This window comes from Epinephelus moara, chromosome 5 (assembly GCF_006386435.1).
Source record: "Epinephelus moara isolate mb chromosome 5, YSFRI_EMoa_1.0, whole genome shotgun sequence".
Classification (NCBI taxonomy): Eukaryota; Metazoa; Chordata; class Actinopteri; order Perciformes; family Serranidae; genus Epinephelus; species Epinephelus moara.
Window position 1 is genome coordinate 25119953 of NC_065510.1, and position 22030 is coordinate 25141982.

Sequence of the window (22030 nt, forward strand, 5' to 3'; positions counted from 1 at the left end):
ATTATTCTAACTAGCAGCAGATGAAAGATGAAGGACTCTCAGCTATAGATAAATATGTTTTATATTTCGATTTTTTTAAATACATATTTTTATATATTTAAAGGTCCCATATTGCGAAAATGCATTTGTGTTTGTTATAAACACAAGGTTGTAAAATAAAAGCCATGAAAATGTGAAGTTGCCTACCACTGCCATTCATCTAGCTCCCTCAAAATCAGACCACCTTGTAGCTTTACACGCCAGTAAGATTCTGATCCAGTTTCTACGTCAAAACCAGATAACCAGTCGTCATAGCCCTGCCCCTTTCCAGAGAGGTGTCTCATTGCGAGACAAAAGCCAAGCAGGACAATGTAACCATGTCACCAAAAACTGGCCTTGAAAAATGTATTATTCCTGGTTGCAGTGCATCAAACAGATCAGATGTAGCAGACAATTGGATGGATTTTATTTTTGGAAAGTTTCCTGGACATGTCCGTCTTTTGGGGTGTGTGTCACAGCACATTTTACCCCAGAGTGCATACTCAATCGGGGCTAAACGCTATTTAAATTAATATCGAAGAATGGACCCACTCCATGAATGTTTGAAAATGAAAAATGGAACTGTCACAAACGTTTTGCATTTGTGCAGAAACACCTCATGAGTTGGTGGCACAATGGAAAAAATGCTATAGTTACAAAAAACATAAAGTAACCAATAGAAACAATTTGGACATTTGATCTAAACAAGAACCAGAAAACATGAACATTTAATAGAATATCTGCTCATTTTTTAAAAAACCAAAACATTTTTAAGCAATTCATTTGTAAATGCCCAATTACTTTTGCCACTGACCATTCAAAATAATAATAAATTAACAATATAAACATTGTTTTTATACTTTCAAAAATAGTTTTAATCTTTCAAAACACAGTTACAGTTACAAATCTTAATTTTACAATTGGTTGACACGTGCCAACCAACTCCGCTCACATTTAACCCACCTTTATGATGAAACTATGTCAGCTAGTGACCATGCATTGTTTACGTGCCTCAGTAAATCCTCAGTAGCTTGGCTTCAACTACAGAATGCTGCAGCTCGTATTTTAACTGGGACAATTCTCGCCTAGCCCACTGGTTGCCAGTCAATTTCAGAACTGATTTTTAAGATTCTTTTAATAACTTTTAAAGTTCAACATGGCTTAGCGCTGAGTTATATAGCTGAGCCTCTGATTACCTGCTCCGAGTCATGACCTGAGATCCTGAAGCCTACCCTCACTAGTCGTCCCTAGATCAAGGTTGGTAACTAGAGGGGACCGGGCTTTTGCCATCAAGGCCCTGAGGCTCTGGAAGTCTCTGCCTGAGGAGATCAGGCTGGCTAGCACATTACGTGTTTTTAAATAATTGCTTAAAACATGTTTTCATAGGAAAGCTTTCCTTTTTAGTGCCTCATTTAACTTTTGTGATTTCTTTCCTTTGTATTGTTTTGTTGTCTTACTTTTATGCACTTTGTGAAGCACTTAGTAACCTTGTTTAGATAAGTCCTACAGAAATAAATACTATTATTTTAATTATCACTCATTGCAGACAATCAAATCTTATATCAAAATGTAGCTGATTGCTTTGTCTAATAACTAACCAGAGGAAACAACTTTCCAATATCTCTAACACAGTTTTAAAATATGTTTAGTCCACAGACCACTTTTTTTACTTTCAATACTATAAACAAATGTTACCATCACCAAAGAAAGCAAACATTTTGATGTCACATTTTTGTCTCTGACCTCAAAGGACCGGAAAATAGTTGTGTGCTAAGCAGCCTCCATCTTCCCCTACTCATCTCTAAATATTCCTGGATTTTGCGTCTTGTCTGTGAAATGGTAGAAAGGGCAGAGAGGTGGAGTGTTTCCTTTAGTTTGAGTAAACACAAAATGGCAAGATAAAAGAGACAAGTGAAGAAAAGAGAGCTTGAAATCCATACACTGTCTGTTTTGAAGCAAATGAGATTCTGATAAGGCCCAGAGAGAGGAGTGGAAAATTAAAGAGGTATACACGTGTGCATGCTACCATGTGTGGGTGACGGGGACTGAAAGCTAAAGACACAACGAAGAAAATCATTTTAAAACATACAAAACAAAAAGGAGAGAAAGATAAAGAGTTCTCAAAGCTTTAACAAACAGCCAGTTTGTTCAGCTCTGAATCTACAGGGCAGCACGTGATTGGTTTACACAGAAAAGAGTCCCCCGCAGGCGTATCGTCTGATTGGATGACACAGAAGGCCAGTAAAATTCTGACACACACTCTCCATCTGAGACACATAAAGGTACAAACTTTCAGTGACACATTTTTTTGTGGCTGTCCACACCTGAGCGCAGGTACTCAGACAGAAACGCCAACATGAGGACACACACACTTCTGTCCATAACTCTGCTGGGCCTGCTGCTGTGGGCCTCCTGCACCCGGGCCAACGACACTGACACCAAACAGACAGAAACACAAGAAGACACATCGAAAGAGGCAACTGAGGAGGCTCCAGGGGAGGAGGAGGAAACCGAGGAGGCACCAAAGAAGGAGAAAACAACAGAGATAGAGGAGGAGAAGGATGTGATGGTTCTCCACATCAACAATTTTGCCAGAGCTCTCAGTGAAAATAAGTTTCTGCTGGTTGAATTCTGTAAGTAGATCTGAATTATATCTCATGTAGGGATCGCTATTAATGATGCACAACGTTTTTTGCTCCAAATAGGTGAACATCTGCTCCTCTTACTTCTTATATCTTACGTTTGTTGCTCTCTTTTTAGCATCAGTGACAACATCTGTTCAGCTAAAATGGATTGGCATTGACCATTTTTTTTGTTAAAAGGTGTCCAAGATTCACACTTTTCTACAGAACTCATGCAGACACCGAGGAGTGAAATGAAGATGAAGGATCATTCTTGAGCTGGAGAGCGCACAGGGGCATAGCTTTAATTTGGGGGACACAAAACGGGAGGTTTGGGGTCCTCTGCCACAAAAGTTAAGCATCAAACACTTAATTTCCTGCATTCTGGTGAATTTGTTTGCCCCAGATTGTCTTTAATTTTGTCAAAATAAAAGTCTCTGCTATGTTCATGTTTTTATTGGCAGAGACAAATGCACATGTTCAGATATTAAGGCATCCTGTCCCTGAAATCTGCACCTACTGAATACTAAAATGAAGCTGAGGAAGGCCGTGAAAGCTTCAGGAATAGCTAACTAAGTGAAACTTGAGTTTGAAGTGTTTATCACAATATAAATGTGTTTTTGTCTCTTCTTAGCCTCATGAGCTCTGAGGCGTTATCATCCAAACGTGAGAACACGTGGCCTCTCCTGTCCAGATGCTCTCTTGTTAAACTCTCCCACAGATGAGGTCAGCGCTGCGAGCGGAGAGGTCACGCCGAGGAAAAGAAGTGAGGGAGATAAAGGCCGAGCCAAACTGACGCTGTTGCTATCAGCAGCGTATTTCCATGTGTATCTTTGCATGTGATAGCTACAACTGAACAGAGGCCTGCGGAGTAAAGCTGCATGTCTGCTGCTTTGGTTATTGATTTTGAGTATTTCTTCTACATGGAGACACATTTGAACTCAGTCCCCTACTGTATAAAGAGAGTGTGTATGTGTGTGTTTGTGCAGATGCCCCCTGGTGCGGCCACTGTAAACAGCTGGAGCCACATTATGCAGAGGCTGCTGGGAAGCTGAAGGAGGAAGCAGCGATGCGTTTGGCCAAAGTGGACGCCACAGAGGAGAGGGAGCTGGCCGAGGAGTTTGACATCGGAAGTTTCCCCACTCTGAAACTGTTTGTGAACGGAGACCGCAAACAGCCTGTCGACTACACTGGTAAACACACACACAGGGGCACACACTGGTAACGCTGCTGTGCCTCTCAGAGTCACAACCACAGTGTGCATACGTCATCACAAACTGTAACCTGACAGTTACAGCCATGTGTGAACCTACTGTCGAGTGTGTGTGTGTGTTTACCTTACCTGATCATTGCCAAACCCGTTTACTGTCTTTTACATGCCTCGAGCTATTTGATTGGATCAACAGTTTTGTCTTTAATATTTGACTGTGCATCTGGTTAATTTTTTCTTTTCAAAAAATCAGTTGAGAAGATTTTAATACCACCGTCATGTTTGTGTGTTAACTGTGAAGCTTTACCCAGACGACAGTTAGCTTAGCTTAGCTTAACATAAGACTGGAAACCTAAGGAAACACTTACCCTAGCTCTCTCCAAAAATCTTTAAATAATATCAGACAGAATGGTCAACTCCTTAAACTCCAATTCCATCTTCAGTCTGACATTTCCCGAACCAATGACTTGAGACCAACGTATCCACCTGAATCTGATGTCATTTTAAGTCCACACTGCGAAGTAAAAACAAACTATAATGTCAGGCAATATTGAAAATACACGTTGATTTAGAACAGCCTTGCTAGCACCATCTATAGCACTCACAACAGGGCTGCATTAAACAGAAAAGCTGGTGCATCGAAGACCCTATTGTGTTTCAAAGGAGCACTGCATTTTAATTTAGTGTGACTCAGGTCACTTCAAAGGTCTCTATCTACTGGCGAACGTATGTTTACATTGCACAATGTGAATTAAGAACCACAACTGCACGTACAATGAGTAAAGATCTACCAGAATTCGGTTTATATACATGTCGCTGCTGATTGGTTAACACCTCTGAAACACACACCAGTTGAGAGAAAGTGTACCTCAAAGTCTCTTTCACACCATTTCAAGAAAAGATGTTGTTCAACCCAGAAACTGTAGCAAAATGTTGCACAAGGTTTTCAGATTGAACGTGCCCCAGCCTGACAACATCATTAGCCCTGCCCACGGTGCTCGATTGTTTTTTATTTTAAGTGAGAAACCGCTTTTTCATGTCATGATGTCAGACGAACCAGTCAGCTTGAACTTGGTGGAGTGGGCAGATTCAGTGTCTGGACCAAGGCCACATAAACCCACAATATCAGCACCTTTTAATTTTTTGTAATTGTCACGGTGGTACCAGAGAAATGATTTGTTGTTACGTCTAGCAGAATTAAACAATTATTATAATAGAAGAACTAGTCCAGCACCTGCAAAACCACGTCATTTTTTTTTTACAGTTTTAATAATAATAACATGAAGAAGAAGAATACATCATACTTATATAGCGATTTTCAAGGGCGCTTTACAAAGAGTAGGATATATGAAAGAAAAACAGAAAATTATTTTATAAAGACAATAAAATAAAATGAAAGATTAAAACTGATTGAGTCAACTAGGGAATAAAAACATGGAGGGTTAACTCTGAAGAGGTGGGTCTTGAGAGTCTTTCTGAATGCTGTCAGTGTGGGGGCATTTTTGATGTGGTTAGGTTAGGTGATGTGGTTAGTGCATTCCGTAGAGAGGGGGCGGTGATTGACCAGGTATTTTTTACTTTTAGACAGAGCCAGGTTAACTGTCTAGTCTTTACGCTGAGCTGAGCTAACTGGCTGATGGCTGTAACTTCATTCCGTATTTATCATACAGGTTTTTGTATGCTAAATATGAAGCTACATCTCAGAAGTTGGTTAGCTTAGCTTAGCTTAGCATAAAGACTGGAAACATGGCTCTCTCCAGTGTTCAAAAATACTCATTTTATTAATGAAAGCATGCATGAGTGGTATATCTTCTCCTGAGTCGCAGAAAAAACAAACAAAAAAAACAACAAATGAGTGTATTTCCCAAAATGTCAAACTTTCCTTATTTATATGTACCTATATAGTGCCTTAGCAGTAAACCGGATCAGTGTATGTGTGTGTTTGTGTGTGTGTGTGTGTGTGTGTGTGTGTGTTCACAGTTTCATATGCTAACTCGCCCTGTTTGCCTGAATCAGCATGTTTTTGCATATTTTTTTAACCTGGCTGGTTTGAGCCACACTGTCACTTTAGTTTTCTTTTTATCTCACATCCGTGTGCGTTAAAGCGCCTGATATGAATTTGTATGTGCGTGTTTTCCAGGTAAGAGGTCAACTGAGGGAATTATCAAGTGGATGAAACGTCGTGCAGGCCCTGGTGCTCTGGTGCTCGACTCTGCAGACTCTGCAGCTCAGTTCATCGACTCCCATAACATCACTATTGTGGGATTCTTTGATGTACGTTCACCTGTTTTATTTATCCTTACTAGTAAATCATTTAATCACATACTTACATTCATATTCATATTTTGATTTGTTTCTTTATTAGGATCTGGATGGTGAGGCGGCCAAGGTGTTCAAGGAGCTCGCTCTGGATATTACTGACACAGAGTTTGCTGTGTCAGCAAGTCCAGAGGTTTTCCAGAAGTATGAAGTCAAAGCCAGCTCAGTGGTGCTCTTCAAAAAGGTGCAAACATGTCATGATACTAACTGGAAGGCACAGAGTCAAGTGTTCTATACCAAGGCAGCACAAGATACAAGAAGCTGCAGCGATGTTAGCTTTGCTGCCATCTAGTGCATACAGTATGCTCCTCTGTGAGGTCCAGATATCCTCACATGGATAGAAAGATGTTTTACTGACTCCGACTGAGTAATGACAAGGCTTGAGTTAGGCCTTCAAAATAAATACAAACGACTATGTAAGAGTGATGAAGGGACATGGTTACATGCTAACCATAGTTTGTTTTATTCAATTTTATTTCCCTGTGTCTCCGGGTTGAATGTTTGTGTTATATGTTAAGAGTTACTTGTTTTGTCCAAGCATCAGCCCAAACACAAATATATAATATACTGAATTTTTAAATGATATAACACAATGAAAAGCAGAAAATTCTTACAAATGAGCCACAGCTGGAAGCTTTTGTTTCATATATAAATATACAACTAAGCAATTATCAAATTTGTTGCTGGTAAAGTGTCTGTAGAGTGACCATCGATTTATTTTCCCATTGCGTCAGAACAAAGTGTAGGTTAAAAGGTTTGGCTTAGGTCTGCCAAAGTTGAGTCAAACAAACGTGTGTGTGTGTGTGTGTGTGTGTGTGTGTGTTTTGTTTTTTTAGTTTGATGACGGCAGAGCAGACTTTTCGTTGTCAGAAGACGGGAAGCTGGATAAAAAAAATCTGACCGCCTTCATCAAGGAAAACAGCCTGGAGCTGATCATCCCGTTCAGCCAGGAGGTAAAGACTTAACATACTTAATTATATAATTATTATATAATAATTTGAAATTAAACGTATAATTGTATAGAAGTTATATTTGACATAATGTGTGTGTTTTCAGACTGCAGAGAAGATTTTCACCTCCAGCATCCTCCTGCACAGCCTGCTGTTCATCAACTCCTCTGTGGAGAGTCAGAAAGCCCTGGTGGACGAATCCAGGGCCATTGCCAAAGAGTTCAAGGGCAAGGTAACAGTCGTGTGTGTGTGTGTGTGTGTGTGTTTGAAATGAAGTCAACGACAGAAAGACCAAAACTTCCTTTACCTTACTGTCTTTGCTTGTCATGTCTCCTGCGTGTGTGTGTTATGTAGATGCTGTTTGTTGCGATCGACGTGTCAGAGGCTATTTCTCATGTGCTGAAATACTTTGGCGTGTCCGAGAAGGACGCCCCCACCGCACGCATCATCGACATGGACACATCAAAGAAGTTCACCATCCCTGCAGGAGGTCTCACCACAGATGCACTGAGACAGCTGTGCCAGGAGGTTGTGGACGGCACTGCCAAGGTAACACATACACACACACACACACACATACATACACATATACAAGTCTCAATTTCACAGCAGCAGTAAACACAATATTAATAATCTTGTTTTGTGGTGCAGCCCTACTATCGGTCTGAGGAGATCCCAGAGGACTGGAACAAAGGACCAGTCAAAGTCCTGGTGGGGAAGAACTTTGAGTCTGTTGCTCTGGACCCGACTAAAAACGTCTTTGTGGAGTTCTGTAAGTCAGTTTGTCTGCCTGCCCTTAAATATCAACAATCACGTCACAATTATGCCTAGAAAAATTGGATTAATCTGAAAGCTCTGATGAACCTGGACGCCTCATCGTCAGCTTCAAAGTCATTCAAGGTCATTGAACCCTAATTTATTTGATACTGTGCTGCAGTGACCATACACAGGACTGTGTAACCCCTCAACAACTTTACAATCATACAACCGTCGCTCAGTGTTAGACAGCTAACATCATTCAGTGTTCAAAGACAGTTAGAATCTCCAGTAATGAGTGAGAAGCAGCCACGTGATAAGAAAGCCAGGTGATACAGAGATTATTTCCAATCTTATCCTCCATCATGTGATCTGAATGTGACAGTATTAAAGGAAAAGTTGACCTGAAGGAAAAAAATAAAAGTACACAGTGCTCATCTAATAAAAATAAACTTATGCTTAAATTTACAAGTTGATTCACACAATATTAGAATTTTTATCTCATGAAATTATGATTTTGTTTGTATTGTATTACGTCTTTGTTACTTGAAATAGTACAACTTTATTCATAATATTCTGAGGGTTTTTTTTTTTTTTCTTCTCAAAATTACAACTTTATTCTCATAGTATTATAATTATATTCTCAGAATCTCAAATTGTTTTCCCCTCAATGGCCCAAATTCTCCACTGTACTACGCAACACCATTCAATATATAACTTGATCTGGGACCAGAGGGAGGTTAGTGTTCTGTTGTTTTGGGTGAACTGTTCCTTTAACATGCCTCCTACCTTACATTGTGTTTGGTACGAACCTGACAGAAAGCCATCTGCCTTGTTTGAAAATAAATTTGAGAAACTTTGTGTGTGTGTGTGTGTGTGCAGATGCTCCATGGTGTGGCCACTGTAAGGAACTGACGCCCATCTGGGAACAGCTGGGCGAAAAGTACGCCGACAAAGATGACATCATCATAGCCAAGATGGACGCCACGGCCAACGAGGTGGAGTCTGTCACCATCGAAGGATTCCCAACACTCAAATACTTCCCAGCTGGTGGCAAAGAGGTACACACATGAACTCACACACATGTCCGTTCACACAAACTGTACATACTCAACTCTCAACTTTATAGATCACTTTAAAAACAACAACAGCCGAAACAAAGTGCTGTACATTAACATAAAAACTTAAGACATAAAACAAAAAACATACATGCAGACACATTCGTACCATTTGTGTGAAGAGCCTTTGGTTATTTTTTATCCTATCCTCCATCGTTTTTCTCTGTCTCTCCGTCTCGTCCTCTCAGGTGGTCGACTACACAGGAAAAAGAGATCTGGAGACTTTTTCTAAGTTCCTGGATGATGGAGGAGTGCTGCCTAAAGAGGAAGTGGAGGAGGATGAGGAAGACGATGAAGATGAGGAAGATGATGAGGATGGTGATGAGGTTCGTATTTTTATTGTTACTTTATATATTTGCCCATAATTATAAACCTACGTCACTCACCAGTCTCCTGTTTTATCTTTCCCTCTGTCAGGAGGCCCATGTGTCTGAAGAGGTAGTGTCCAACGACACATCTAAAGATGAGCTGTGATGTCACTTTGGTTTTTGGCCAATCAGGATCAACCTAGCATCTTCCTATTTTTCTTAATAAAATGAATTTGGATTACAAACGTAATGATGTACTCATGAGAGTTTTAATTACTTTTAAACTGTATTTTCTACAACATGATGTCACTGTGTATAAATGTGACATTTAATTTCTGAGTTAACTTTGACTTAAACTCTTTCTGACTTTTCCAGTGTGAAAAAAAAAAAAGGTTTATCATGAATACGTTTACCAGACAATATAGTTCAATGGTAAATTAATCAATTAACATGTTTATGAGAAGCATCTACATGGGCCATGAAAGTCAACAACATAATATGCAGAGGAGGATTTAAATCTGAAATTAAAGAGGAGAAATGGAGCTTATAGAGGAAACAATAGAAAAAGAAAGACAGAAAGAAAACACTTGAGTGATGATCCACAGGAGGAAAGAGATATACAGATAAAGCAACATTGTGTTTCTCATTCCTGCGTGACAGCAACATGACAGGCAGATAAGAATCATAACTAATGGTGCGCTCATCAAAGGAGTTGCATTGTAGCATTTTTTGAGAGCACACTATAGATCATAGATTAATGAGAAACAAGACACAGACATAAGTAGCACACAGTTTTTACATGTAGGAAAACAGTACCATAATTACCAGCTGTGAGTACCAAGATACAATCTGACAAGACGGACTCTGGGGTCAGGCTGACAGCTCTGTGAGGCGTAACTTAAAGCTAAAGTAGGTAACTTTAATAAAATTAACTTTTTGTCATATTTGCTGAACTGTCACTGTATCCTGACAAAAGTACATGGGACATTAATCTGTGGAAAAAATTGTGTCCCACTGGCTCCTCCCAGTGCTCCTAATAGCATTTGCAAGAATCCACCGCACCTGAATGGAAACAGCCAATCAGAGCAGAGGGGTCTCCAACAATCACCAGCAATAAAAAACCTGCCCTTCCCTACTTTGCCAACATTAACATACATGGCAAAAACAAGTAAACAGAAGAAGACCGTTGGTTTTCTGTAAAGTGAAAGCAAGTTTTTTCCGTCAACGATCTTCCTCTATTTACTTACCTTTGCCGTGCAAGCTGCTGTCAGCAGTGAAGCGTGTACATAAGCAGTGATTGACAGCTGCCCTATAGATTTTTGCAAATGTCATTTAATGATCCATCCACCCGTGGTTAACTGCTTATCCAAGGCTGGGTCACAGTTAAGCAAAGCACTCCAGTCGTCCCTCTCCCCAGCGACATTTTTCAGCTCCCCCTCATCCTGAGGCTTTCCCAGGCAAGACGAGATATATAAACCCTCCAGTGAGCCCAGTCTCACTCTGAAGTCGTTGAAATCCGGCGCTTGGGGAGTGACTTGCGGCGTCAGAAACCAACGAAAAAAAGCACTCTGTAACTTCTGCATGAAACGTGTCTGGTTGCCATTTTGTTTAACAGTGCCCGGCGGCATTGGGGGTAACACGGCGGGACAAGGACTAAAGTTAAGGCAGCGAAAGTCCGAGTAGGGATGCGTGGGAGGGGTGGTGGCGGGTCCAACAAATGTCGACTTTCACCTGAGAGAGCGGTGGTCGCGTTCCGTAAGATTCTGAAGCCAAACCCTGTTCTTTTTTCCTGAACCCAACCACGTGCTTTTGTTGTTGAAGGGGAAAAAAAGGTCAATTCGCAGTGTTGTACCAACATAGTGTGTTTATTTTAAAAGAGACTGTTTGTAAACGTTAAATTTCCTGTGAAAACCGAAGTGTATCTTGAAAGAAGAGAAGTTGACATGGTGTCCCAGAACGTCAACAACCAAAGCACCCAGGGTACCTTGCACGTCGTATCTGGACGTGGAAAGTCCATGACCAAACGTCAATATGTGACGAGGTTGGAGTGAGAATGTATTTTTCTAGCGTGTTCTTGGTCTGCCCCGGGTCTCCTACCAGTTGGATGTGCCTGAACATCTCTAATGGAAGGAGGTATCCTGAACAGATGCCCGAACCACCTCAACTGACCCCTTTCGATGCAAAGGAGCAGCGACTCTACTCCAATCTCTCTCCGGATGTCCAGATGATTACTGCAGATGCATCAAACTGCTGATCTAACTCACAATTTATTCTAACCTCGCTTGTTTGGGGCAGTAACTCAACAGATTATTGTTTAGCGTACCTCTGTCAGGATACAGTTACAGTTTGAGCAAATATGAAACTATGACAAAAATATTGATAAAAGTTACCCACTAAAAACCTGCCCTACATTTTTTATTTTTTAATTATTGATTAATGAATGAATAAATATCGGAGGGCGACATGGTGTTGCAGCGGTTAGCATTGTTGTCTCACAGCAAGAGGGTTCCTGGTTCGAACCCGGGGTGGGGGGCCCCCTCCGTGCAGAGTCTGCATGTTCAGAACATGAGCACATACAAACAGAGAATGGTTTTCTCCGGGTACTCTGGCAGTCCAAAGACATGCAGGTTAATTGGTGACTCTAAATTGCCTGTAGGTGTGAATGTGAGTGTGAATGGTTGTCTGTCTCTATGTGTCAGCCCTGTGATAGTCCAGGGTGTACCCTGCCTCTCACCCAATGTCAGCTGGGATAGGCTGCAGCCCCCCTGTGACCCCCAACAGGATAAGGTTATGGAAAATAAATGAATATTGGACATGTTGGGGCTCAATATGGGGTTCAAATCAAAGTTTATATACTGGTTATAAATATTAAATAGGGGTTATTAAGAGTTTTTAACTTTGATAATCCAAAAGAGAGTGAACTACTCTCATTGGACCCTCCTGTATAAGTATGAATAAATGAATGAATGAATGACATGTTTAGCAAAACAAATCATAAAGACTATGATACTACTACGACTACTTTTTGAACCAAGATACTGCAAATACTCTGTGACAACTGTATTTATGAAGCATTTACAACTACAAATACTCAAAGGAAATACTGTACACTGTTTTTGTTATTTTGTAATATTCACACTAACTTTACTTGCTGCATAGATATCCAGTAAACACATTTATGTTTACATACCCGATTCTATCGCCTTTCTTGGTAACAGAAATTATGTATGTTTTCAGAGCCAGTGTTGCAGATAATATATGCTGTGCTGTAAACAAAGTGCCACCTCAGGATGAGTTTGCATATTCACACCAGGCAAACCGGTGAACAGGGTTAGTCTATACCCGGTCAACAGGTAAAGAGGGTTTGGTTTTCACTCTGTGGGAAGTAAAATGTTTCTAATTCCAGAGGAGAACAGGTTCAACAGGCTGTGATGTCACCACTGCCACCAACATGGGGCGTGTTTCCTCCTGCCAGCCGAGCTTCCTCATTTGTCCAAGGTAAGACCACTGCTCTGTTACATTTCAAACATCACACTAATTAGTGAAGGAGGACACAGTGCGACTCTGTGAAGACTGTTTGTTTGGGCTGGAGGCAGGTCTGCGCTTGTTTGGATCAGACACCACGGCTTTGGATATATCTTCACTACACAGGAGAAGAAGTCCCATGTGAGCTAGATTTACTTGGCTGCACTCAGCAGGTATGTGTGATGACTGATACTGTTGGTTTCAGGTGACTTATTGGAATCAAAACCCATAATTTGAAGAAGCAGTCATGTGGAATCACATGGTTCATGATTAACTATGTTCATACTATAATAACAATCTGTTATTTTGATTTAAAGTAAGTGTTTTACTGAGCTTTTGGACTGTGTTTAGACGACAGTGAGTGTTACCAAAACATGCAGTGGTGGAGTGTCATGTACATTCAAGTACTCTACTTAAGTACTATTTTGAGGCGTTTATACTTCTCCTCCACTGCAATTAATAAGCCAGCATTGTACTTTTTACTCCGCTACATTTATGTGGCAACTTCAGTTGCTTTGCAGACTCAGATTATTAATATTAAATATAAATAAACAGATTGATGATAACGTATTATTTTGGATTAAGAAAAATGGCAGTATACAAAGTTATTCAAATTAGCTCCCACTGATGAACACATTAATGCATCAACAATTATCATCCAATTATATGACATATCTTATTCTTATGTACTTTTACTTAAGTATGATTGAGAATGCAGGACTTTTACACTATGACATTGCTGCTTTTACTGATGTAAAATATCTGAGTACTTCCTCTTCTACCACTGCCAAAATACTTTACAGCAATTTAATAAGAGGAAAAAGTTGTGGTATTGAATGTATGCATCTGAGTCTACTCTGCAGTATTTGTATTAACACATATTTAGTGCTCTTGATTTTGAAATGTTATGTATTCTATACAGTAATTGGTACCAGATAAGGAGATGAAACTGCCCACAGTCTTAACTTTGAAATCAACTGAGCACAGGATATTTACTCTGTCTCTGTACTGACGATGCTGTAATGCTGCAGTGTGTGTTGTTCTGTTTTGATGCTGCCACTTTAAACCTCTGCTGTGACAGTTCAGAGTGGTGAATACACACAGCGATCTCAAGCGTGTCTCTCCTTTGTTTAATCTGCAGCAGCGGAGGGAGGATATGATACCAGTAACTCCCACAACTGAGGCAGAGCTGCAGATTTAGACTGCAGCAACGTGACATCTCACAGCAGCTCAGTGTCTTCATACACACTGGGCTGAAAGAAAGAAGTGGTGTTTGACAGTTAAGGACTAAATAGAGGCTGCAGTGACAGAGCAGTATATCACAGGCACACTGAAAGCTGGGACTGTGCCAAGACAAAAGAGAGTAGCTGGTGGAGCACATACCTCTATCAGTAACAACAGACATAAATATGAACTGCAGCTGTGTCCAGATCGACATGAGAAGAGACAATCATATGATACATGTTCCTGATTATTTCTAATATTCAAAGTCACTCCATATCCAGTGATAAGAAAAGCCCACTGGATCTGGATGTGCACCAAAAACGAATTGTTTGTGACAAAATAATCTTAACTCAAGGTCCATTTACTAGCTTTTTCTGGAGCTTTCAACCTCATGGTCTTCATCTGAAGAGGGACCTTGCTTAGTCTTCAACAGTGGTGGAAGAAGTACTCCGATCTTATACTTTTGATTAATAAATTTAAAAAAAAATTAAGTGGTAATAACACAGTGTATTAGTCCTGCATTCAAAATTTTACTCAAATAAAAGAACAAAACCATTAGCATCACAATCTAAGTGCGTAAATCTGAAAGTTGGTGTTTGATTACAGCTTAAGTTAAAAGCTTTTTACGATCCCTCCAGGGCTGGAAAATGTGATTCATCTGAAACACACCACTAGATATTATTCAAGGCTTGTATTAGTTATCATAAGTTAGGGTATGTTTTATGCAGAATGGCCCATTTCAGAATAATGTTTATTACAGTAATTAACTATAACTATTGATGCATTTATACGTTTATCACTTTATTGTTGCAGCCAGTCAATGTGGAGCAACTACTCTACGTATTGCAGCACAGTAATACATCAGTGTTTGTTTCTTGATATACATTAAGTAATTTTTAACATTATTTTTTAGGGCTTTTTGCCTTTATTATAGAACAGCTAGAGAGTGAGGGGAGAGGGGGGTGAGAGCATGGGGATGACATGCAGCAAAAGGCCACAGGTTGGAATCAAACCCAGGTCGTTGCAAAGGACTCAGCCTACATGGGGTGCACACCCTACCTGGTGAGCTAGAGGTCGCCCCTACATTTTGTATTAATGATCTGAATCTGCTATTTAACTAATATTCAAATAAATAAAGCGTGGTAGAAGTATAAAGTAGGAGTGATGGGAATCACCAGAGCCCCAACGATACGATATTATCACGATACTTAAGTCACGATACGTTATCATTGCAATTTTAAACATGTTGCCACACGATGTATTGTGATACATGGCGATTTATTACCTGTTTTCAACTGTAAATTATGTCACCAAAGGATAACTTTGTCAACATCTGTTTTATCTAATAAAGTTGTCAGTCTGTTAATCTCACATTATACATTTTTATCGCAGCAAATTTTATCGAGTGGTTAAACCAAAAGTTGAACTTGTATTTGTAATATTAATATTGTATATAATCCTTAAAATCAACTTTTAAAAAAACAATTACAATTAATATAATTAAAAAATTGATAATTGGCATTGGTGTATCGATACAAAATTGCCACACAAAATTATAGGAATACTGTGCTGTATCGATTTGTCCCACACCCCTATAAAATAGCATAGAATAATATAAAATAACTACTCAAGTAAAGTACCTCAAAATTGCCGTACATACAGTGCCTGAGTAAATGTATTTAGTTATGTTCCACCATTAGTTTTTAACAGGCTGAATGAACAGCACAAACAGACAGCTTCCACTCACTACAAACACATGACCTAGTGTAAGTGTGACACTTGAGTGATCATGTGTTTGTGCACGAGGAGGAGATGGCAGGCTGTTTTCGAAGAATGTCTCTGCTGAATGGGGATGTGAATGATCTCTTGATCTCTCTACACCGACTGACTTTGACTCCTCTGAGTGGATGCTGTGACTGGTTTGGCTTCATTTTTCACAGCTGACATCTGTTTCCAGGCTTCATTCAGTCTGTTGACAGCTGAACAAGTTACGTGTCCTGATGAAGCGCGCTGTGAAAATACATGACCTGTTTCATTGTGAAATGCCAGTTTGTTGAAAGTAAACATGGCTCAGTAAGAAACCTTGCGTCAACACACAACTCTTCATCTCTTCTCTGACATGTTGCTGGATTAAACGAATGTCTCTGACTGCAGTAAAGAGAAAATCCTGCAGTGTAGAGGAGAAAATGCAGGTTTTACTGAACTAGATATTGTCAGGAGCCTTTGTGTGATTATTACATTAAAATGATCTGCTTCTCCTCTTCATCACCAGCTTCCTGTTTGACTGGATGATCTCATGATGGAACCCCCTTCGTATGAGGAGGCTAGTCTCCACGCTCCTGCTCACGGCACAGCAACATACCCCCCACCCCCCTCTTATGACGCCTCCCTCCATGCCCCCCCATCACCTCCTCCCACCTATGGAGAAGCAGGTAAAATAAAATCTCACTGGTTTCCCTTTCCCAGTTTGTTTCATGCCTCATCAGGTGCTACTTATAATTCAAAGCCCGAGATAGTTATTTAAAGGTCCAGTGTGTAGGATTCAGGGGCATCTATTGGCAGAAATGGTATATAACATTCATAACTATGTCTTCATTAGTTAATAATAACCTGAAAACAAGAATCATCCTTGGTCCTCTTTCACAGAGTCTGCCATGTTGTTTCTACAGTAGCCCAGAATGGACAAACCAAACCCTGGCTCTAGATAGGGCCAATCACATTTTTGCGTTTTTGTGTCGGCCACTGTAATTCTCCTACATGCTTCGCACACTGGAGAATTTTTAGTTCTGCAAACTCACTACTAGAAGCCACTAAATTCTACACATTGGACTTTTAATGACAGCACATAAACACTACATGTTAACCTCTTTCCCGCGCTGCTCTGATGAGGTGATAAAATCTTTATTTTTAAAACGCTAATCATCTGACAAACTCAACATGAATAGAGACTGACGACAACAGATCTGCTGAGAAAGTTAGAGGTGACCAAATATTGTCTCCTTAAAGGGATAGTTCACTCCAAAATAATTAAATAGTGTTGGAGATATCGGCCGTAGAGATGTCTGCCCTCTCCATTGTAAGAGCCAAAAAATACATTTGAAAAACTCATTCACAGACCTTGTTGTAAGCAGTTTCACGTAGGAACTATTTTTTTTCTAATGAACTACACCCGCCAACTGTATCACTAGCAGAAGGAAGAGTGCATCTACTGTTATCTCACCTAGCACCACTGAGCTAGCTAACGATACAGCTCAGCTGAGGAGGAGGCCACGAATATTTGCATCTCCAGCTGCCACTAACAAAAGCCTCTTGTCCATGAGTAAATACACACCTTTTTCTGCACAGATGTAGTTTGGTGAGAGAAAATAGTTCCTACATGAAACTGCTCACAGGATTATCTGGAGTAACCGGGTCATAATTTCTTTTTCAAGTTTTTCAAATGCTTTTTTCATTCAAAAGCACATGCCCTGTGCACATCACTGCCAGACTTTGTAACTTGGTGCAGGTGATGTCAGGAAACATCAGATTGATAGTAAATAAGTAGATTCACCACACACAAGAGGGCTGATTGCTTCTCCTTTCAATTTAATTGGGTGGCTGTCAGATAGCACCTGCCCATGGCGTAATTAACCGTGGTTCCCAGACTCTGGATCTAGAGTCCACTTGGATGGTACGGCATTCTGCCTGAGTGTCAGACCCGATGAAGTTGCTTCAGCAACACCCGCTACCTGTGACAGTGTAGCATCCTCATGGTGTTTCGGGTTTTCTCCTGTGGGGCGGGCTGCAAGTGCAGACCCTCACAGCGTGGGGTAGAGGGCATTCGTGGAGTCTTGTGTGTAGGCCTTGTCCGGTCGTGGTGCGAATAAGCACAAGATAAGACGGCATGAGTAGCTATGACTCTCTCAAAGTAGTCTTCATTTGAAACAAACAACGCATTTCGCCCATGACTCCAGCAGGTTTGCTATACAATACAATGCACAGATGTTTATAACAAGGCTTTTTTTAGGCACTTTGAGTCCCACAAGCCGAGTGCCATTTAGTTCCATTATATTTGAGAGATGGCAGACATCTCTACAGCCGATATCTCCAACACTCAGCAACACACATCAACCCAGTCTAGACTGATAAACAGCACTACAGGTAAGAGGAAAATATGTATTTTTGATTTCAGGGTTAAATGTCCCTTTAACTTTACTGGCACATATCCTCCAAACCTCACTGAGCTGTCTCATATCATCACTTTGATAAAGCCCCATTTAGCCACATTGGCATTTTAAGATTTATACACTCCCTAGGCTGTTTTGAGGGAAGAAAACGTTGCAGCAGTCTGGATGTTGGGCTGAACAGGCAAGAAAAAGATGCATTTACAAATTTAATGAAGACCTATTTCTTTCTTTTTTTTCAGTTACTGTCCAGCCAGATCCTTTTCCTGTCCTGACGGTGCCAACTGGTGTGACGTCACAAAACTCTGGATTCATAATCCATCCAATTACACAAAGTATGAAGGCTAGATCTTTACTATTGCTCTTAATAGCATTCATACAAACCAACTGGGCAGGTGACATGGATATGTAAATGTTTTTAATTTTGTTCCTGACGTCCTCCTCTTGGTTCTGTCCTTCCAGTTGGTGTAACACAGCCTGTCAGCAGCCGACAAACTCAGCCAGCAGTTGTCATGACGCAGCCATTGCCGGTTCCTGTCTCAGTGTCACATCTGGAGGAATTCCCCAGTTTGATAGTCTGCCCTCACTGCCACCACTCTGTCACCACTAAAGTCATTCACCAGCCGGGGAAGGCTGCCTGGTGCATGTGTGTTCTTCTAGCAATGATGGGGTGAGACAACAGACGTGCACACGCATGAGTATTTAATATCAGTGGTAAACCAGCTTTAACATCCTCTGTTGTTTCTCTGCATATGTTTCAGTTTTGTTTGTGGATGCTGTCTGATACCGCTGATGGTCCGAAGCCTACAAGACGTACATCATTCCTGCCCAAATTGTGGAACCCATCTGCACACGTTCGCAAGATGACACTCCTCCTCCTGTCCTCAGTTCAACCAAAACCCCGCACTACTCATCACATATTTCTGTCAAAACATGGATAAATAACAGTTTGTCATAAGCTAGGAATGTAAACACATCACCCCCAAAGCTTCACAGGGAAGCAACAGGGAATGAAGTAATAAGTGTGTGATGTAATGTATATATACAGTCCATAGTGAACATAGAGATGGACAGAGGACCGGCTTACACTGCCAGAGGTTCACGGACGTTTTTATATAATGTTTTCACTATAAAGGACAAATTTCCCATCTTTTAACCTACAGCAGGTGAGTATCTGACACCAAAAAAATATTTAATTTGCAATTTTTAATCTTTGAGATGTATCACACTTTTGAACATTTTAAGGCATGAGACACAAGCATTTCTGATACATAGAAGAAAGCAGGCAAAAGCACTTTTGACCCTCTGTAAGAATGTGTTGTGGGGGTGTTTAATTAAAATCAATGAAAAAGAGAACACTGAATCCGTCCCTGCATCTGCACACAGCAAGTGCAGGATGCTTTACACCATTAAAACACACAGACAGAAGACTAATCAAAGGACATTCACTCGTCATTTTGGTTTTGTTTATTTAACAGTTGTATTTAATATATTTGAATACTAAGTGAACAAAATCTTTGTTATTTGTCTTTTTCTAATGTATATAAAGCTAACATTAATGTTTACTTTAACTATGAAGGGGGCAACTTGTCCAGGTTTGAAGGCCAGATATGATTTTCTTTGGTAAAGCAAACAAAGCCTAGTGGAAAATACACAGACTTAACATGCTCTAATTTATTTCTCTGCAAAATTCTTTGTCTTCATGTCAAATGTAAATCCACACAGGTGATTGACTTAAACACTGCTGGCTGTATTGCACCTGTTAGGAAATAAAAGAACACCTATGTCATTCCTATTAGTGCATGGAAGTCAGGTGACGTGATGTAATTCCAGCTCCGCCCAGCTTCAACATGCACAGGTCTAATCAACCAGTGAGTGAATACACCTGTGTGGGTATGCAGGGCCTTTAAGGTAGAATCTGTCAAATATTAACTCAGGATTGGAAGCTGCTTTTGATTAAAAATGTAAAATAATGATTTTGATACTGTAAAAAAAGGTTTGCATCAGTAAAGTTTACTGACATTGGAGTCAAACAGGTTTATAATTTGAATTATGGTCAGAGCAGAAACACAAAATTGTGATTTGCAATCTATAATTCAAACTCTCTAATTGTGCCTTGAATCTACCTGGTCTTTGTCCTTGCATTAATTTCCAATGGTAAAATAACGATCATAACTATAACTTAAAGAGTCTCAGTAGTTGCCCTCTCTTCAAGAAATAGTTTGACTTTTTGGGAAATACGCTTATTCACCGTCCTACTGACAGTTAAACAAGTCGACAGATACTCTTATGTCTTCCTGTATGTGTTTGCAGCTACAGTCAGGAGAAGGTTAACTGAGCTTTGCATAAAGACACCAACAAAACATGAGGAAACATCTAGCTTGGCCAACTAGCTGACAGGTTGCCAGGCAACCAGTGGAGTCTAGCCTTTATTCCACGATGGCTACTCCAACTCTGCTAACCCTGTCACACCCAATGACTGTATATAAAGACGGACATCACTCCACTTCCTGTCCATACACCCGTCCAACCAACCACGAGCAGCACCATTGATTACGAGTACTCTGATTGGTCATCAAATAACTAAATAAAACCAACTTCATCAGAGAAACGAAAACTTGAACATACACCAGTAAAATGACAAAAACCATGTTTGGGGAAAAATTCAACTGCAATTTTGTCCATCTTTGTGTACATTCTGTGGTCATGCCAAATGAATAGCTAAAATGATGTACTATTTCGTATCAGGCATTTGTTGTGGTTTGTTAGCTCCTTTTACTGAGTTGAATTATACTGAATTTATTGTATTAGTGTAATTAATCACTGTAAATATTGGGTTTTATTTAGATGTCACCACTGGTGTTTCCAGCTGTCAAGTGGGAGATATTACTGCTGTCAGAAATCCCCAAAATGTCTTCACTGCAAATTACACCTGAGCAATTTGTCCTTTTTTGTTTGTTCATAATAACAGTCTGAACAATATGATGTAACCATGGCAACAATCCCCCATTTTAACACGAGATATATACATCGGGTGCATTCGGGAATACTCAGTCTGAAAGTCAGATAACTCTCTGGCACATTCTGTATACAGAGCGCTGCTGCAGTGTATAGTTTGGTTATTCAAAACATTTAACGCATCAGGGCGGAGCATCAGGGTACTCTGGGCACACTGTCTGAGGAAATGGAGCAGCAGAGCACCAAGCAAAGTGAATGTGTGATTAACTTAACCATTTGTTAATCAATGTAGAACTAGAACGCTCTGTTTCTTTGAACAACACCGCTCTTATTTTAGTGTAGAGTGTTAGATTGTATTTACGAACACACCCAAGGTTTTTGTCCGAGATCTAATGTGTTAATTAGTGAGCTTTATAGTCAGACTGTGTTACCCTACAATAGAGCCAAGCTAGCTGTTTCCCCGTTTCAAGGCTCTATGCTAAGCTAACCGTCTCCTAGCTATAGCTCCATCTCTACCAGACATCGATCTTTTTATCTAACCCTCTGCAAGAAAGTGTATCTCTCAAAATGCTGAACTGTTTCTTTAACCATATAGCCTTGATGTATAATGTGATATGCTGTGATAGAAAACAGGGTGAAGGTTGTGGTTGAAGGATTTGTGTGGTGCTTGTGCTGCTGAGTCGACGCACTCCAGTGCAATGACTGATTACCGCACCTGTTTTACCTGTCGTTGTTGTAATAATGTGTGACGCTCTGTCAAGTTGAAGTCTTTTTTTGTAATCAGAATGTTATGTTATTATTTATCAGTCTATCATGTTGATAGGGAAATAAAAATGGTCTCGGTTACTTTGACAAAGCTG

At 40.2% G+C, this 22030-nt stretch overlaps 2 protein-coding genes across 2 annotated transcripts; both read left to right on the forward strand.

Annotated features, from left to right (window-relative positions):
- The first annotated feature begins 2310 nt into the window (after window positions 1-2310).
- Window positions 2311-9550, forward strand: pdia2 (protein disulfide isomerase family A, member 2). The gene is made up of 11 exons (XM_050044475.1): window positions 2311-2651; window positions 3629-3832; window positions 5990-6123; window positions 6215-6352; window positions 7005-7121; window positions 7225-7350; window positions 7473-7667; window positions 7770-7890; window positions 8757-8935; window positions 9181-9318; window positions 9410-9550. Exons 1-11 carry the CDS (start codon window positions 2375-2377, stop codon window positions 9464-9466), a joined length of 1686 nt encoding a protein of 561 aa, XP_049900432.1. The 5' UTR covers window positions 2311-2374; the 3' UTR covers window positions 9467-9550.
- A 3268-nt stretch (window positions 9551-12818) lies between these two features.
- Window positions 12819-22007, forward strand: si:dkeyp-75b4.8 (lipopolysaccharide-induced tumor necrosis factor-alpha factor homolog). Its single transcript, XM_050044551.1, has 5 exons — window positions 12819-12998; window positions 16322-16481; window positions 18455-18547; window positions 18675-18882; window positions 18974-22007. The coding sequence occupies exons 2-5, from the start codon at window positions 16346-16348 to the stop codon at window positions 19077-19079; spliced, it is 543 nt and encodes a 180-aa protein (XP_049900508.1). The 5' UTR covers window positions 12819-12998; window positions 16322-16345; the 3' UTR covers window positions 19080-22007.
- The last annotated feature ends 23 nt before the right edge of the window (window positions 22008-22030 follow it).

Excerpts from the sequence above, each read along its gene's own strand:
- pdia2 (XM_050044475.1), top strand. The coding sequence starts at position 2,375 with ATGAGGACACACACACTTCTGTCCATAACTCTGCTGGGCCTGCTGCTG. Across the intron at positions 2,652-3,628 it reads GTTTCTGCTGGTTGAATTCT|ATGCCCCCTGGTGCGGCCAC; the intron begins GTAAGTAGATCT and ends GTGTTTGTGCAG. Across the intron at positions 6,353-7,004 it reads CAGTGGTGCTCTTCAAAAAG|TTTGATGACGGCAGAGCAGA; the intron begins GTGCAAACATGT and ends TTGTTTTTTTAG.
- si:dkeyp-75b4.8 (XM_050044551.1), top strand. The coding sequence starts at position 16,346 with ATGATGGAACCCCCTTCGTATGAGGAGGCTAGTCTCCACGCTCCTGCT. Across the intron at positions 16,482-18,454 it reads TCCCACCTATGGAGAAGCAG|TTACTGTCCAGCCAGATCCT; the intron begins GTAAAATAAAAT and ends CTTTTTTTTCAG. Across the intron at positions 18,548-18,674 it reads AATCCATCCAATTACACAAA|TTGGTGTAACACAGCCTGTC; the intron begins GTATGAAGGCTA and ends CTGTCCTTCCAG.